The sequence below is a fragment of the Portunus trituberculatus genome, chromosome 40 (assembly GCF_017591435.1).
Source record: "Portunus trituberculatus isolate SZX2019 chromosome 40, ASM1759143v1, whole genome shotgun sequence".
Lineage (NCBI taxonomy): Eukaryota > Metazoa > Arthropoda > Malacostraca > Decapoda > Portunidae > Portunus > Portunus trituberculatus.
In genome coordinates, this window is record NC_059294.1 from 22,406,972 (window position 1) to 22,423,589 (window position 16,618).

At 36.9% G+C, this 16,618-nt stretch overlaps 1 protein-coding gene across 3 annotated transcripts in view; it reads right to left on the reverse strand.

Annotated features, from left to right (window-relative positions):
- Positions 1–16,618, reverse strand: part of LOC123515892 (major facilitator superfamily domain-containing protein 8-like) — a 35,806-nt gene that overhangs the window by 16,052 nt on the left and 3,136 nt on the right. The window contains exons 1-4 of one of the 3 annotated variants that reach the window (XM_045274782.1): positions 15,571–15,616; positions 15,102–15,336; positions 12,034–12,211; positions 8,915–9,030 (exon numbers count right to left, since the gene is read on the reverse strand). In XM_045274782.1, coding sequence (XP_045130717.1) covers positions 8,915–9,030; positions 12,034–12,211; positions 15,102–15,202 — 395 coding nt within the window. In that variant the 5' untranslated portion in view covers positions 15,203–15,336; positions 15,571–15,616. Of the gene's footprint in view, positions 1–8,914; positions 9,031–12,033; positions 12,212–15,101; positions 15,617–16,618 lie in introns of those variants that run through there. The other 2 variants (XM_045274781.1, XM_045274783.1) reach the window with 2 other exon arrangements.

Below are 16,618 nucleotides of genomic sequence, written 5' to 3' on the forward strand. Positions count from 1 at the left end.
TTTCTGTATGCTGATGTTATTGGTACAAATATATTTGAAGTTTGCTATGTCATATCTATCCAATATGTCGACCACTAGTTTTGACCATAAAAAAAAAGACCTTAAAAACTCGACTTATAAGCCGATATATATAATAATAGAGTGCACACACACACAAACAAAATTCATAGACATGAAGTATAATGAATATACTACCACAACATGCTGCCATGCCATGCGATGTTGGGTGTGCGTCGCCAGTTTCATCCTGCACAGTAGCATTAAAAAATCTGTTTCGATTGTGAAATCGCCACAGCCACCCATCGTTCCCCCTGAAATTCTCGATCTCAATTTCTATGCCAGCTTTCTAGCTGCTGCATATAACACTTCATAACTGCGGTATCTAATGCAGCATCTTCTCCACTCCTTACATTTTTCCCTGGTGCACCTTCACCACTTTTACTTGATGATGCATCCTCACAGTATTTGGCAGAATATTCTACCAGCTTATCTTTTGATTTACTAAAGTCCGACCCAGTTTGCTTGGCCATACCATACTCCTAACAGACACTCTTAACACTAGCTTCTTTCTCAATTTTCTTATTAATTCCATCTTTTAAATCACAATTAGAGCCACTCACTTAATGCCTAACACCCTTGGGAGACATAACTAAGAGTTTTAAGTTACTGAAAAATGCACAAACTTGCTCACTGATGCCGGACAATACACAGTGTTCACTAGCATCAGCCGGACTTGTTTACAACCGCCTGCCGCAGCGGCGCTGCCCTGTTGGCCGTTTCTGGAAGTGTGCGAGGCGCACATTATTTGAATTCATTTGTTAGCCGTCCGGACTCAAATTATTAAGTGGATTAACCGAAATCCGGATAAACAAGTTCCGAATAAACGAGGATCGAGTGTGTGTGTGTGTGTGTGTGTGTGTGTTTCACTGTTTGATCTGCTGCAGTCTCTGACGAGACAGCCAGACGTTACCCTACGGAACGAGCTCAGAGCTCATTATTTCCGATCTTCGGATAGGCCTGAGACCAGGCACACACCACACACCGGGACAACAAGGTCACAACTTCTCGATTTACATCCCGTACCTACTCACTGTTAGGTGAACAGGGGCTACACGTGAAAGGAGACACACCCAAATATCTCCACCCGGCCGGGGAATCGAATCCCGGTCCTCTGGCTTATGGAGCTACCGGGTGTGTGTGTGTGTGTGTGTGTGTGTGTGTGTGTGTGTGTGTGTGTATATATATATATATATATATATATATATATATATATATATATATATATATATATATATATATATATATATATATATATATACACCGACCAAATGCTTTGGTACGATAAGTATTGTAAATTTTACGCCGCCACTCACCACCAACATAGCGTCAATCCTCAGCAAACAACATACGAGCAACATGCAGTCTGCGTTTAGCAGGAAAAAAAAAAAAAAAAAAAAAAAATAGGATGTCTGATATTATTTACATGGTTCTCATACAGTGTCTCAAGTTAGTGAATATGGCGTGGTTGTTTCAAGATAAGTTTCATTACAATATCTAGCCATATTGACATGTTTATGAGTGAAATGAAGTGTGTCCTTTTGAAGTGGCTGCCACAGTATTGTTGTAAAAAAAAAAAAAAAAAAATATATATATATATATATATATATATATATATATATATATATATATATATATATATGTATATAATATTTGGAAATAGTTGGAAAAACAACAAAAAGTGACTGATTATGTAAATTAACATGGAAATAAATGGTGGTAGTGAAGTAGTGCATCTTTCTGTCTTCCACATGAAGTCAGCTTCTACCAAGGACACATTTAACTTCCCTACCATTTTGAATGAAGCATCTGTCGAGCTAGCACAGTGTAAAAGTATCCTGGTAACCAACAAGGGTACCACCAAGAAGCAGGTTAACCTAGTAAAGGTGTATTGCCCTTTTACTTGCTTTCAACATATACTTTAAGATTGCAGTTGCCTACGGGCTAAAGTATTTGTATGTAATTATCTTATAAGTTCTTTGAATATACTTTAAGATACTTAAACTTCCCTCTCTGGTACAAACAACTGTTCAGAATTCATTAAATTTATCTTTCTGAGGATATGTTTTTAGCATGATTTTTGTCTGCAGAAATCAAATTTGTTTTGCCAAATAAATGTTATTTTTTATGCGTTTATCTATCATTTCACCACTTAATAATGATGGAGGGTGCCTAAGGTTATCATATGTGTTGATATCCAGCGAAAAGAATATATTTATCCATTTTATTATTTATTTATTTATTTATTTATTTATTATTATTATTACTGTATTTATTTTTTTTTTTTTTTATTTATTTTTTTTTTTTTTTAGAGCTTCAAAATATATGTCGGTGCTCGCCCAAACCTAGGTCGGTGTTTCCCCATGAGTTCCCCCCAAAATTTAAATTCCAAAATGTGACACTTATTTTCTGAGTTGAGGACTTATGTTTATACGATATGTGGGAAATGTTGTATTGTTTGTTTTGATCACAGTCTGCATTCTCTCAGGCACAAAATGGAATTTTTATGCAGGTTATATATATATATATATATATATATATATATATATATATATATATATATATATATATATATATATATATATCACTCATTCATTTCAACACTGACATAACTAAAATAAAATGCTACTTTTCAGGAGAAGCAAAATAAACTTTAATTATGTAATACAGTCTCCCATGGAACTTTTAAACGAGGTATTTAGCAATGAATTTTTATTCCATGATTAAATGTAGTACATGACATCTCATATTAAAAAATACATTTATTATAAACATGCTTTGTACCTATTTGAAAAATAAATTTGGAATTATGACGTTATTGCGGGAAATATACGCATTTTCCACTGTTGTAACTGAAGTTATGACTATATTACAACAAAAGGAGAAAGAAACAAAGGAAATAAACAACTGTTATTACACAAGTAACAGTTCACATAATCATAAACTGTGTGAACAAAATAAAGTAAATAACAAAGCTGTTGTACCTCTGTATTTGAGGCGTTCCTTTTTTGACAAAATATGAATTGTGTGAACAAAATAAAGTAAATAACATAGTTGTTGTACCCCTGTATTTAAGGTATTCCCTTTTTGACAAACTATAAACTGTGTGAATAATATAAAGTAAATAACAAAGCAGTTGTACCCCTGTATTTGAGGCGTTCCTTTTTTTACTAAATGATCAAAATAAAAAGATTAATCCATGTTCTCTTGAAGATTATCTGAAAATTACAGATTCTCATAAAACCTCTTATAAGGATTAATAATGAGGCTTCTTTTGCACAAATCAAGAAGATCTTTCTTCTTGGATGTTATACCTGGTTTGTGACCAAAGCATGGTAGAATTGTGAAGGTTCCTTTTGACATTCTTTTCTTGAGAACAGTTGCTTCCTTGAAATTTTCATTATAAGAATGTTTGTAGAATACTGATTTTGGAGATTCTTTAGTAACTTTCAATATTTTCACTGCAGAAATTTTCAGCTCCTTCATGTTCATCATTGGACCAATTTCGTTAGCCAAAACTTTAATGTTCAAGAAGAATTCATAATCACATTCTTTCACCTTAAAAGGCTCTCCTTTTTTTCTTGCCATTCGAATAGCGGTTACGAATGTTTCTGGAACACAGATTGGTCCACTCTTAAGGAGTCGCTTGACTTGCTTTTCAATCAATGAGTGAGCTGAATCGCCCTCATTCTGGGAATGTCCTTTAATGAGAAACTTGTGAGTAATGGAATCAAGGTCCAGATTATTTACTGCATATAAATAGAGAGCTAACATAAACTTGTTTTTCTGCTGACCACTGCAATTGTTTGAATAAAAAATAATATCCTTCTTACCAGTTTCACAAACTTTATGGATATAGTCAAGAACACAAGAACCAAGTTCATTGACTCCACGATGCCCATTGGATTCATCCCAGACATAACACTCACAATTGTTAGATTTCAAGTAATAAATTGTAAAATTCAAAACATTTAACTTGGATTTGTAGTAAAACAGGGATACATCTCCTCTGGGCAGTTGGAATACAGCTTGCAAATCATAAACAGCTACAGCAGCATTTGATGATACTTTATCAGTAGCTTTTTCAGATCTTGACAATTCTTTTAAACTTGGTGCTGATCATACTTCTCTTGCAGACTATTTTTTTCAGTTTTACTTGCATTTTCAAAGGTTGCACATGTGTCACATTGATCTTTTTTCGGGGTGAAAAAAGAAATATTGTAATCTTCAGTGAACACCTTGTAGAACATAGAGTAGTTCCCAAACGGTGCATTATTCCCTCTGCATTTTGAAACATAATCTCTATGGATATCAGACATTTTCAGTCACTTTAGTCTCCTGCGATGATGCCTCTTTTGTTTTTTCCACCGATTTCAATGCCAACTGTAACAGTTGTTTACCTCGACTAGTCATATTTACCTGTAATAAGATCAATTATATTGATTTGTAGGGCAATTACTCAAACTTTATGCTCAGAGTAAATGTCTTAACTGTAGCTTTAAACTTATCTTAGTAACATACTTTGTTGTGTGTGTGTGTATATATATATATATATATATATATATATATATATATATATATATATATATATATATATATATATATATATATTAGCGATGTACCAGTGCCAGAATTTTGACCGATACTGATACCGATACTACAAGTGTTATTGATACTGAAAAGCAGTGCATTGCAAACCAGTCTATAAAATTCTTGCCCACAGTCGTATGTGTGTGTTTATATATATATATATATATATATATATATATATATATATATATATATATATATATATATATACATACATATATATTACAGAAAGCGGACACTAGCCCGCCGGTGGCGTGGATAAGTGTGCTACTCGGCATCGTGATATGAAGCTGTGGCGGGCGGGCAGTTATGAGTGGTTATTAGCATCATATCATCGAGATGAATGCTGGTTTTAATCCCGCGAAATGACAATGTTTGTTCAAGGTAAAAAAAGAATGCAGGGAGTATTTCGGTTGTTACCTCAAGTGACACAAGATTCTAATAATAAAATGAAAAGGAAAAATCTTGTACGAATATAGTTATTATCTTATAGTAACAATCACCTCCATCCACAACAGATATATAACATATATGTATAGTGAGAAGAAAAAACAGTGGCAGGAAATGGTAGGGAGCTCTGCAACACACTTTAGAAGCCAAGTAAAAAAAAAAAAAAGTGCGTCACATAAGTCTGAATACACGGACGAAAGGCAGGGAGAGGAAACTGCCACGTGCCTCACACAAACAAGAAGTAGGGGGTGGGAGTTGTCACGCGCCTCACATGAAGTAGGAGACGGGAACCGTGTCACGCCCCTCACTCAGAGGAAAAGGTGGGCGCGTGAGGCATATCACGCGCACCACACAGACGAGAGGCAGGGGATGGGAACTAGTGTTCACATTGCATATACGAGTCACAGTTCTAGGAAGCTTCCTGTTGAGCCTGAGCAGTGGCACATAACATGTACTACTTAACTTCACTTGTCAGCTAAAGTGACTAAAAACATGTTAGATGAACCTAAAGAGATAATATTACATCTCTCTCTCTCTCTCTCTCTCTCTCTCTCTCTCTCTCTCTCTCTCTCTCTCACACACACACACACACACACACCAATGATTTGAAATAATGTTCCTACGAAAAGAAGCAACTCATTCATCCCTTTCACTGGTAGATTCTAGAAGCGTTTCTTTATCTCCAGTGACTTGTGGTACTCCAAGGCACTTCAAGAGGTAGCTTCATGGGTTTTCTTCCAGGATTTTTGTTTTCTTGTCTTAGCTCATTCACATGTAAAAAAGAAGTCCTATGAACAGTATTATCACGTGTGTTGATTATGTATTAAAACATCACAGACTCGCGTGAAAGTTCTGATAAGTTCACCCATGCTCTCTCTCTCTCTCTCTCTCTCTCTCTCTCTCTCTCTCTCTCTCTCTCTCTCTCTCTCTCTCTCTCTCTCTCTCTCATATCCAAAATCATCTAATCTTTTAAACCTCCCGACTGACTTAGCACTAACAACATTTTTACTGAGTCCGTGCCATTTACCAACAACTCTATAAGAGAACCACAGTTCCTTCCCATTTCTTTCTTAAATTTAAATTTCAGAAGCTTGAAACCATTACTTCTGGTTTTATCCTGGCTATTGATCATAACAACTTTGCTCATGTCACCTTTGTTGTAACCCCTATACTTCTTGAATACTTCTCTCAAACCCTCTCTTAACCTACATCTCTCTAGTCTAGGGAATGCAAATTTAGTATCTTCAATCTCGCTTCGTAGGAAATATCACTCATTCCCTGTATTCTTTTAGTAATAGTATTTCTCCTTGACACTGATTTTAATAGATGTATATCCTCTCTATAATGTAGGGACCAGAACTGTACAACATAATTTAGATGTGGTCTGACCAGCGTCAAATATAACTTTAATATTACTTCGGGATTTTTGCTGTAAACACTCCTAAAAATCAGTCCTGGTACCTTATTTGCCTTATTTTTACCCTCTATGCATTGTTTTCTTAGACTAAGGTCGGAGCTAACAATAACTTCTAAATTTTTCTTCATGTCCTGAACCTACCAAGGCCTCGTTGTTTATCATGTAAATACTTATTGTGTGGATTTCCTCTACCTACGCTCAATACTTTGTGTTTGTTAATGTTAAACTGCATTTGTCATCTGTAGGTCCATTCATTCATCGTATCCAAATCTGCGTGCAAGGCGATGGCATCCGAATCTGAATATATATATATATATATATATATATATATATATATATATATATATATATATATATATATATATATATATATATATATATATATATATATATATGTGTGTGTGTGTGTGTGTGTGTGTGTGTGTGTGTGTGTGTGTGTGTGTGTGTGTGTGTGTGTGTGTGTGTGTGTGTGAATTACAGGGATTCCGTATAATTAGCGAGTTCACGGAATAACAAGGAATGTCGTGAGAAAAAAATGTTTTACTTATAGAAATATACAAATATTCCGAATTTTAATAGATCTACAAGTTTTAGACCCTAAAAATCCGTTACAAATCTATCAAGACTGGTTGACTGATCAAACTGATTTTACAGTAACTTATGCTGACCAAACTTAACCTAATCTTTGCTGGTAAAAACAGATAATAATGAAATACGCTTACTAAAACATTTTTGCTCTAAATCCCTTGTAATTTCATGAAATCTCTGATTACACAGATTCCTTGTAATAGTTGCTGCGAGATCGCGAGAGCTGATGAGAAGGCTGGTGGGAGATGACTGAATATCACAGTTGTGGCACAACTGAGTCAGGGTGTTGCAATATGTGTCATTATCAAACTCTACCAACACTCATTTTCCGTCTCATTTTTGTTATAAAATGTCCAAAATTACAATCCATATAAGCAATATACAGAAGGTAACACGAGTTTCTGCAGATACTATTGCCAGAGGGGAAAGTCCAAGTCATTCTAAGGCGAAAATGTTCTATGTACAGTATGTGCATTTTAAGATATTGTTTAGCCGTGGTGTGAAATTCAAGTGTGGCCTGGCAGCAGATATAATGGTCAGGAAAACACCATTTTTCCATATTTCACATTATGTAAAGTTGATTATGTCATACAATCTGAATTTAGTGAATTATTCTTACAGTCTTGGAGGGGAACTGCGTGTTATGGCCAACAATCCACTGATTTTGGGGAGTGATATGCTCGCTCTTTCCTCTGCCACACCGGGCAGACACTGCGCCACGCAGTCCATATTTTACTTGCATAACAGTCATCATAAATTCCTCTCCATCATATATATGACACGTTTCTCCCCCTCTCTCTCTCTCTCTCTCTCTCTCTCTCTCTCTCTCTCCAATTCACACATTTCCTAGGGGAAATAATAATAATAATAACAATAATAATAATAATAACAAAATAAGAAGAAAAATCACGAGAAGATTAACAATTATAATAAAAACAATAATAATAATAATAATAATAATAATAATAATAATAATAATAATGATGATAACAATAATAATAAAAATAATAATAATAGTAATAATGATGATAATAATAATAATAATAATAATAACAATAATAGTAGTAGTAGTAGTAGTAGTAGTAGTAGTAGTAGTAATACCACCAGTGGCAGGAAGAATGGGTGGCGTAACATAATCATCAATATGCTGGACACGACTTTTCTTAATGTATGTGTTTTTTGCTGCTATCATAAGACGTGAGAAGTAGCAAATAACTATAGAGACGAATCTTTGCCAAGGTTAGTTCCTCATAAGAACGGTTTACAAAGGTCACACGGTTATTTTCATGGGGTGTTTTCTCCATTGATTGTGCTAAATTTGCTAGAATCATGACAGCAACACTAAAACCCCAGGAAACTGCCACTATACCCTATATCACACAGCCTTTATGTTTTGTTATAAGAAAGACTATAATAGTGTAGATTCTCTTGCCTCTCTCGACCTTTGAATATGCTTTGGTTAAATAATTTTCATACTGTATCTCAGCAAATACATGAAAAATCAGGAGTTTCTTCCTTCTCTATGTGTTGTGAGTACGAGACAAAAATTTGACACTGTAATTTTAATCTTTTCTACCTTACTTTCTTTCTGTTTAATCAAGGGGCAGCAATGAATATGGGTCCCATTATAAATGAAATTGCCTGAAGAGTATAGGAAGCTGAACAGCGCTTCCCATACTCTTTAAGTATACCTACAGGCGCTATGGGCCATAGCATTGAAAAGAAAAAAAAAAAGAACAACAAAGTTCCTTTCCTACTTTATTTTGCACTCAGCATCCAATTCTCTTCACACTTCAGTACAGCTACACCTACCTATTAGATCCTGCCCAGTTGCTCCACATCCCCAGAAGTGGCGAGGCGATCATCTGACCAATTGGGTTAGCAGCAATCACCCATCCAAGCATGTCCTTCGACACCCCAGGCTCCAGCTGTCGACCGAGTATCATACATAAGAACAAGTATGCGCGCGCGCGCGCACGGACACACACACACACACACACACACACACACACACACACACACACACACACGCGCCCGGTAGCTCAGTGGTTAGAGCGCTGGCTTCACAAGCCAGAGGACCAGGGTTCCATTCCCTGGCCGGGTGGAGATATTTGGGTGTGTCTCCTTTCACATGTAGCCCCTGTTCACCTAGCAGTGAGTAGGTACGGGATGTAAATCGAGGAGTTGTGACCTTGTTGCCCCGGTGTGTGATGTGTGCCTGGTCTCAGGCCTATCCGAAGATCGGAAATAATGAGCTCTGAGCTCGTTCCGTAGGGTAACGTCTGGCTGTCTCGTCAGAGACTGCAGCAGATCAAACAGTGAAACACACACACACACACACACACACACACACACACACACACACACACACGGACAATAATGTATTTTGAAAATCCATACGTATACCCATTCAGATACAATATATATATATATATATATATATATATATATATATATATATATATATATATATATATAATGTTCCTAATACTATATTTAAAAACTTTTCCAACATGTAATCGGATACAGTATTTCAGTACATTTCAGAATAATATTTTTGTGTTTCAAATATTTTTTTTTTTTTTTTCAAATGTCTTGTTGACGCACATGTACAAAAAATGTTTCAAGTTATTTGCGGAAATGTCTCAAAATTATATACTGAATCAATCAGCTAAGTGGATTTTTTTTTTTTCTTACGTTGACTGTCTCATTGTGCCACAGAGAACTGTTTACAGATGCTTTGCTTATGATGCTCGTTTCACATTCGTCGTTTTGTTAATATGGTTGTGATTGAAAATGTATTACAATGCTTTAAGTGTCCATTGCTGGTGAAAATTAGCGTTTAGAAATTCAGAAGATTCTGCTATTTAATGACAAATTAACGTATTTCTAATGTAAGTAGTTGCATTTCCAGAGTATTGTAGTCAATATCTAATTTACAATTAATCATCTGCAAAATATTGACCATTCAGTTACGTTCCGGGGCGGTATATGTAGATTTTTTTTCTCTCTCTTTTTAAAGGCCGACGTGCGCGCATATACAGTTTCATGTCTGCCTGCCTTCCCTCCCTAGACATGTGCTTTAGAAAGAAAAATATTAAAGAGGAAGGATAAGTAGAGTACATAAAAGGAGGATCATGTCAGTACATACGTAACAAAGGAAAACATGTTATATAACCATTACATGACCTTGAGACATACGCCGCAGGAGAGTCGAGGGAGGGAGAATAACTTAAGTCACTAACTTTACAATTTGTCATCATGACATCGACATCTATTTAATTCACTGTGCTCTTCTTACTTTGGTCTATTACTTCTTTTTTTGTATTATCTTACCCTTACACCAACAGCAACATTGCTTTTGTTACTCTTCTCTTCTAATAGACCTTATCATTCTTAGTTATTTGAGCCCATACATACCCGTCGCTAATTGTTTATAACGTTAATAAAAATGTAAAAAAAAAAAAAAAAAATACTTTTTGAGGAAAGTGAGCAACACCCGCCCGTGTGATGGACTGAGATCACAGGGACGTGCAGGAAATTAGGTATAAAAATACCGGCATTTTAGCTTCGGTGTCGCCAGTATTACAAACCATTGCGGTATAACGCTGTACTGGTATTTTTTTTCTCTTCGACATACATTATACCGATAATTTTCTTTCGATATTTTTTTTCGGTATTATTTTTTAGCAGGGCAATGTCCTAATATACACGTCCCGCCTGCTCTCCTCGTTTCCCGGCTCTCCCTTCGCAGCTCCATCCAGCTGATATGACGTCACATATATGAACATGGGAGAAAAAGAAAGAGAAGAGAAATAATAAATGGGGGAAATGGGATCAAAACACGAGATAGAAAGAAAAAGGATAATAAATGGAGGAAATGGAAATAAAACAGGATAGAAAGGAATAGCACAAGAAAAATAAAATGGATAACGAATAGAGGAATAGGAGGAAATTATAATAAAACAGAGGATAAAAAAAATAGATAACAGATAAGGGAAGAGGACTCCATATTCCCTTATTCGTTATCAGGGATAGGGGCGTGCTGCCTCCGCAATCTAACATCCTCGGTGAGGAATGAGGACTGTGAGGAACGCCGTTACGTGAGTTCGTTCGTGTGTGCGTATTGTCACATTATTTGTGCACGCGTGAAATGAACGGTGATGATTGATTCTTTTGTTAGGGCATGCAGGCACTGACCAATAAAAATAATACTGAACAAATCTAGCCAATCTTCAGAGCGGTTTGTGGAAAGAAGCAACTCTGAATTCAGTCTATGGAATATGTCTGTCTGGGCAGGGTGTCGCCTCGATCATATCCATTGTATCGGAAAGAAATAAGGTAATGACTTTATATTAATTTCTTAGCGTTGCTAGTCAGGTTAGGCTAGTTTGCCTTGGTTAGAGCCATTTAATTATGTTAATAAAGTTAATTTTGTTCTGAGGAAGACATATCAGTGGTGCATGTCGCCTCAACATGGTTACGTTAGCTAGGTCAGGTTAGGTTAGGTTAGGTTAGTGAAGATTAATTCAAAACAGGTCAAAATATACCGAAAAAAAAAAAAATGCTTCGCTTTATTGCAAAATCGTGTTTCCATAAGAGACGGGAATGAAAAAAAAAAAAAACGGATTTGCGACGGCAACGAAGTCCATATTCATTCAAAACAGGTCGAAATCTACCAGGAAAAAAAAAAAAATCCAGAATTGACCTGTTGGTGTAACTGTAAAAATTTACTTTTTTTCACGGAATAGAAATACAGAATTTAGGAATATATAGAAATTGTATCTGAATGGGTATACGTATGGATTAAACAATTATCGCGAAATGAATGGCTATTGATTAACTGTGCATATTGTTCGTAATTCTACAACACATAAATAACCAAAAGGACGAACAATATAAATAAATAACAATTCAAAACCGGCTTTTACCTGGCGCAGGTATGGCCAGACGCCGGTCAACACGATGGAGAAACACACGCACACGTTGAAGGATGTGATGTAGACGACCCAGTGAGAGATGCGGCGCCCTCGTCTTTCTTCAGCAGTCTCCAGCACATATCGTTGCTCAGGCTCTTCCAGCAGGGTCTCCCCAGGCTCATCATGATTGCTGGAAGAAAATGTGCCGAGCTATTATCCACTGAGGGTTTTTATTATGAGTAATGTGTGGGAAGAAACCAGTCTCTTTCTAAGCGTCCCGCAACAATATAGAGAAGGAACACAATGCCCGCCGTCACTTCCGCTATGTTATTCCACATTCATACTGTCCAAGGTTGTTTCTCCTCTGTAAAATAATGAGTGGTAGTGGAAATGGCTATTCGATGACGCAAGATATCCTGTTTCTGAGTCGACCCACGCATGTATGCACATTCTCTCTCTCTCTCTCTCTCTCTCTCTCTCTCTCTCTCTCTCGTCCACCCACACACACACACACACACACACACACACACACACACACACACACACACAGGTGTCTCTCTAACGTTTCTTCGTCAACATTTATCAGAGTACATTGTTTGCACAGCTCTCGATGCCTCGATCAGTTTATTCATTACATTATAATACACTGTAATACATCACATTCTTGCCAAATCACGCAAGATAAACTTAATATCCACTATAATGTGTGCTATATATAATGTATGTAATGTACTACAAGTCTTCACGTTCCCTCACATATATATATATATATATATATATATATATATATATATATATATATATATATATATATATATATATATATATATATATATATATATATATATATATATTTTTTTTTTTTTTTTTCTTACGGTAAGGCCTATAGCGCCTGTAGGCACACTTGAAGAGTGTATGGGAAGCGCTGTTCAGCTTCCGCCCATTAGGCAATTTTATTTAAAGTGGTACCCATATTAGGGCCCATATCACCACCCAAGCTCATCGTGAGTGTAACCACCTAGAACCTGGGTATCATGGTGACATGTAGGTAACTTTAAACCACTCGACAAATGGCAAAGTGTTTTAATTTTAAGGCTGTATACGTGGTGGGATTCGAACCTACGCGTGGAGGTCTGCCTGATCCCACGCTCACCACCTTATCCACTATGTATATATATATATATATATATATATATATATATATATATATATATATATATATATATATACCGTACGTATATATATATATATATATATATATATATATATATATATATATATATATATATATATATATATATATATATATAAACAACTGCTTATGCGGAGTTACGCTTTACGCATGTGTATTCACGATAGCTTGCTGGTCACGGTTCTTTCCCATTAAGGAGCGAGCACGGTCCAAACCGTGGGAGCAAGCTCAGAGCTTATAAACCAATTTTCAGGTACGACTAAGACCACACCACACTCCACACACCTGGACAGCGAGGCCACAACCCCTCGAATTATACCCAATAACTACTTGATGCTAGGTGAACAAGGGCTACAGCCGCTACACATTAAGAGGCTTGCCCATTTGCCTTGCCACGCCCGGGGCTCGAACCCAACCCTTCTCGGTTGTGAACCGAGTGTGAACCAACCTAACCTAACCCAAACCTAACCCAACATAACGTTTTTTTTTTTTTTAGTATATTTTATTAAATAACAAGGTGCCATTTATATATATATATATATATATATATATATATATATATATATATATATATATATATATATATATATATATATATATATATATATATATATATATATATATATATATATTACACCGTTTGTGAATTGCCCATTTCATGAAATGGGCAAACCCAATTCATGAAATGAACCTAACCTAACCATTTCATGAAATGGCCACTCCATTGCACATTTCATGAATTGGGTTGGGTTAGGTTAGGTTAGGTTAGGTTAGGTAAGGTTAGGTTAGGTTAGGTAAGGTTAGGTTAGGTTAGGTTCATATCATGAATTGGGTTTGCCCATTTCATGAAATGGGCAATTTCACAAACGGGGTGTAACATATATATAATATACACAGCGAAGTGTAGTGGATACTGGTTAGCACGCTCGGCTCACATACGAGAGGGCCCGGGTTAAAGTCCTGGGAGCGACGAGGCAAATGGGCAAGCCTCTTAATGTGTAACCCCTGTTCACCTAGTAGTAAATAGGTTCTGGATGTAATTTTTCTGTTGTGTGTGGTGTGTGATGCGGTCTCAGTCCGTATGAGCCCAGAGCTCTTTCCGTAGGGGAAAGGTTGGCTGGGTGACCAGTCAGCTTATATATATATATATATATATATATATATATATATATATATATATATATATATATATATATATATATATATATATATATATATATATATATATATATATATATATATATATATATATATATATATATATATATATATATACACACACACACACACACACACACACACACACACCCGGTAGCTCAGAGGTTAGAGTGCTGGCTTCACAAGCCAGAGGACCGGGGTTCGATTCACCGGCCGGGTGGAAGTATTTGGGTGTCTCCTTTCACGTGTAACCCCTGTTCACCTAGCACTGAGTAGATACAGGATGTAAATCGAGGAGTTGTGACCTTGTTGTCTCGGTGTGTGGTGTGTGCCTGGTCTCAGGCCTTTCCGAAGATCGGAACTAATGAGCTCTGAGCTCGTTCCGTAGGGTAACGTCTGGCCGTCTCGTCAGAGACTGCAGCAGATCAAACAGTGAAACACACACGACCACATGTTGTGGATTCGCTTTCCCGGTGTGTGTTGTGTGTTGATGTGGTCTCAGTCCTATCCGAAGATCGGTCTATGAGCTCTGAGCTCGCTCCGTAATGGGGAAGACTGGCTAGGTGACCAGCAGACGACCGAGGTGAATGTACGTACACAAGAAATCATATTTAGGGCGCGTGATCAATACCATCACTTAGTGTAGAGTGTAGACCGATAGAAAAGCAGCTATAATAGTCAGTGAGTAAGGGATAACAGCAACGAAGACTGCAGTGATATTGGCTCTTACCCATTGGCAGCGACGATGACAGGCTGTGAGGAAGGAACAAGCACGGTGTCAACGGATGTCTCTTCCTCCTCTGCTTTGTCGTTCATCTGGCCTACAGACATTTTGGTCCTCCCTTCTGCAGCGGTAACTTTACCTCGGTAGCCAAGCTCAGCGGTTGCATCACTATGCTAGACACATGATCATTGTCCTTCTAGGCTCAAAGATCCCTGTGTTTTCCTCAACCAAACTACTATACCTGAGATTACGTTTCCGGATATGATGAAATAAGTAAATACTGAAATATTTAGTGTTCGCAGATTTTTAAGACATTGCCTTTTTTTTATTATTCATTGGTGTGCTAAATCCCTAGTATAAGGTACAAATCTCCAGCAGTCAAAACTAAGGATGACGCGGATATATGTGCATAAAGTTCCCCACATGTAATCAGTGTACACGCCTCTACGAGGTATCACAAGCACATGCTACACACCTTCTCCCACTGGTCTCTCACAACACACTGAAGTGTGAATACTGACTCACTGAGTTTGCGCCAGCGGCCGTAGCGCTGCTTTTCGTTCACGTCAGTCGTCGACGCAGATTCCAGCGTTGCCAAACCAACCGATGCCAAACTATAGGATAGGGAATTTTTGGGGGACGCGGGAAACTTGAATAAAGTATATATATATATATATATATATATATATATATATATATATATATATATATATATATATATATATACAGGGAGAAAGAGAGAGAGAGAGAGAGAGAGAGAGAGAGAGAGAGAGAGAGAGAGAGAGAGAGAGAATGTGCAACCTTAAAAAATCAACGTCTTGAATATCTTACTGAGTGGGACCATGTAGCCCTAGGCCTACCTAATCCTATGGAAAGTTACTCTTGATGTATATAGATACGCTTTAGCTTAAAGGCAGGTTCACACGGCCAACTGAAATTTTACCTAGTACGTAGAGTTTCCGACTCATCCCTTCTAGTCGGAAAACGTCACACATAGCGACTGGAAAGTATCGATTAGTTGGCCCCTTGGCGGGAAGTGAATATAAACAAACAGCTATCCGCCAACTTGCCAAGATGTCTTCCCCCAGTGACGATGCTAAAGCGGTAGTTGCTCTTTTTTTGGCGTACCGGAAGAGTCAACAGAAAAGAAAATGTCTGTGGATACGTCCCTGGCTAGGTAGAAGGAAAGAAAGGAGTGTCTACCACACTCTAAATTACCCTACACTTCTCATTAGAAAATGGTTAATCTTAAGAAGACTATGCACAATTGCGATCAAATTAAATCCTGACAAGCTTACTCCGTGGCATCATGGCGTAAATAAAGTCGCAAATCGACTAACAAGACCAACATGTTGTTCTTGTTTTGCGACTGCTTTCTCCAGCCGCTATAGGCACATATTTTGAGTCGGAAATTCTACGTACGTAAAATTTCAGTCGCAAATTGGCACGTGTGAACTCCCATTGATATTAATTCTTTGCTCCCGACAAGGCCAACTCACGAACCCCGTTTTATATATATATAT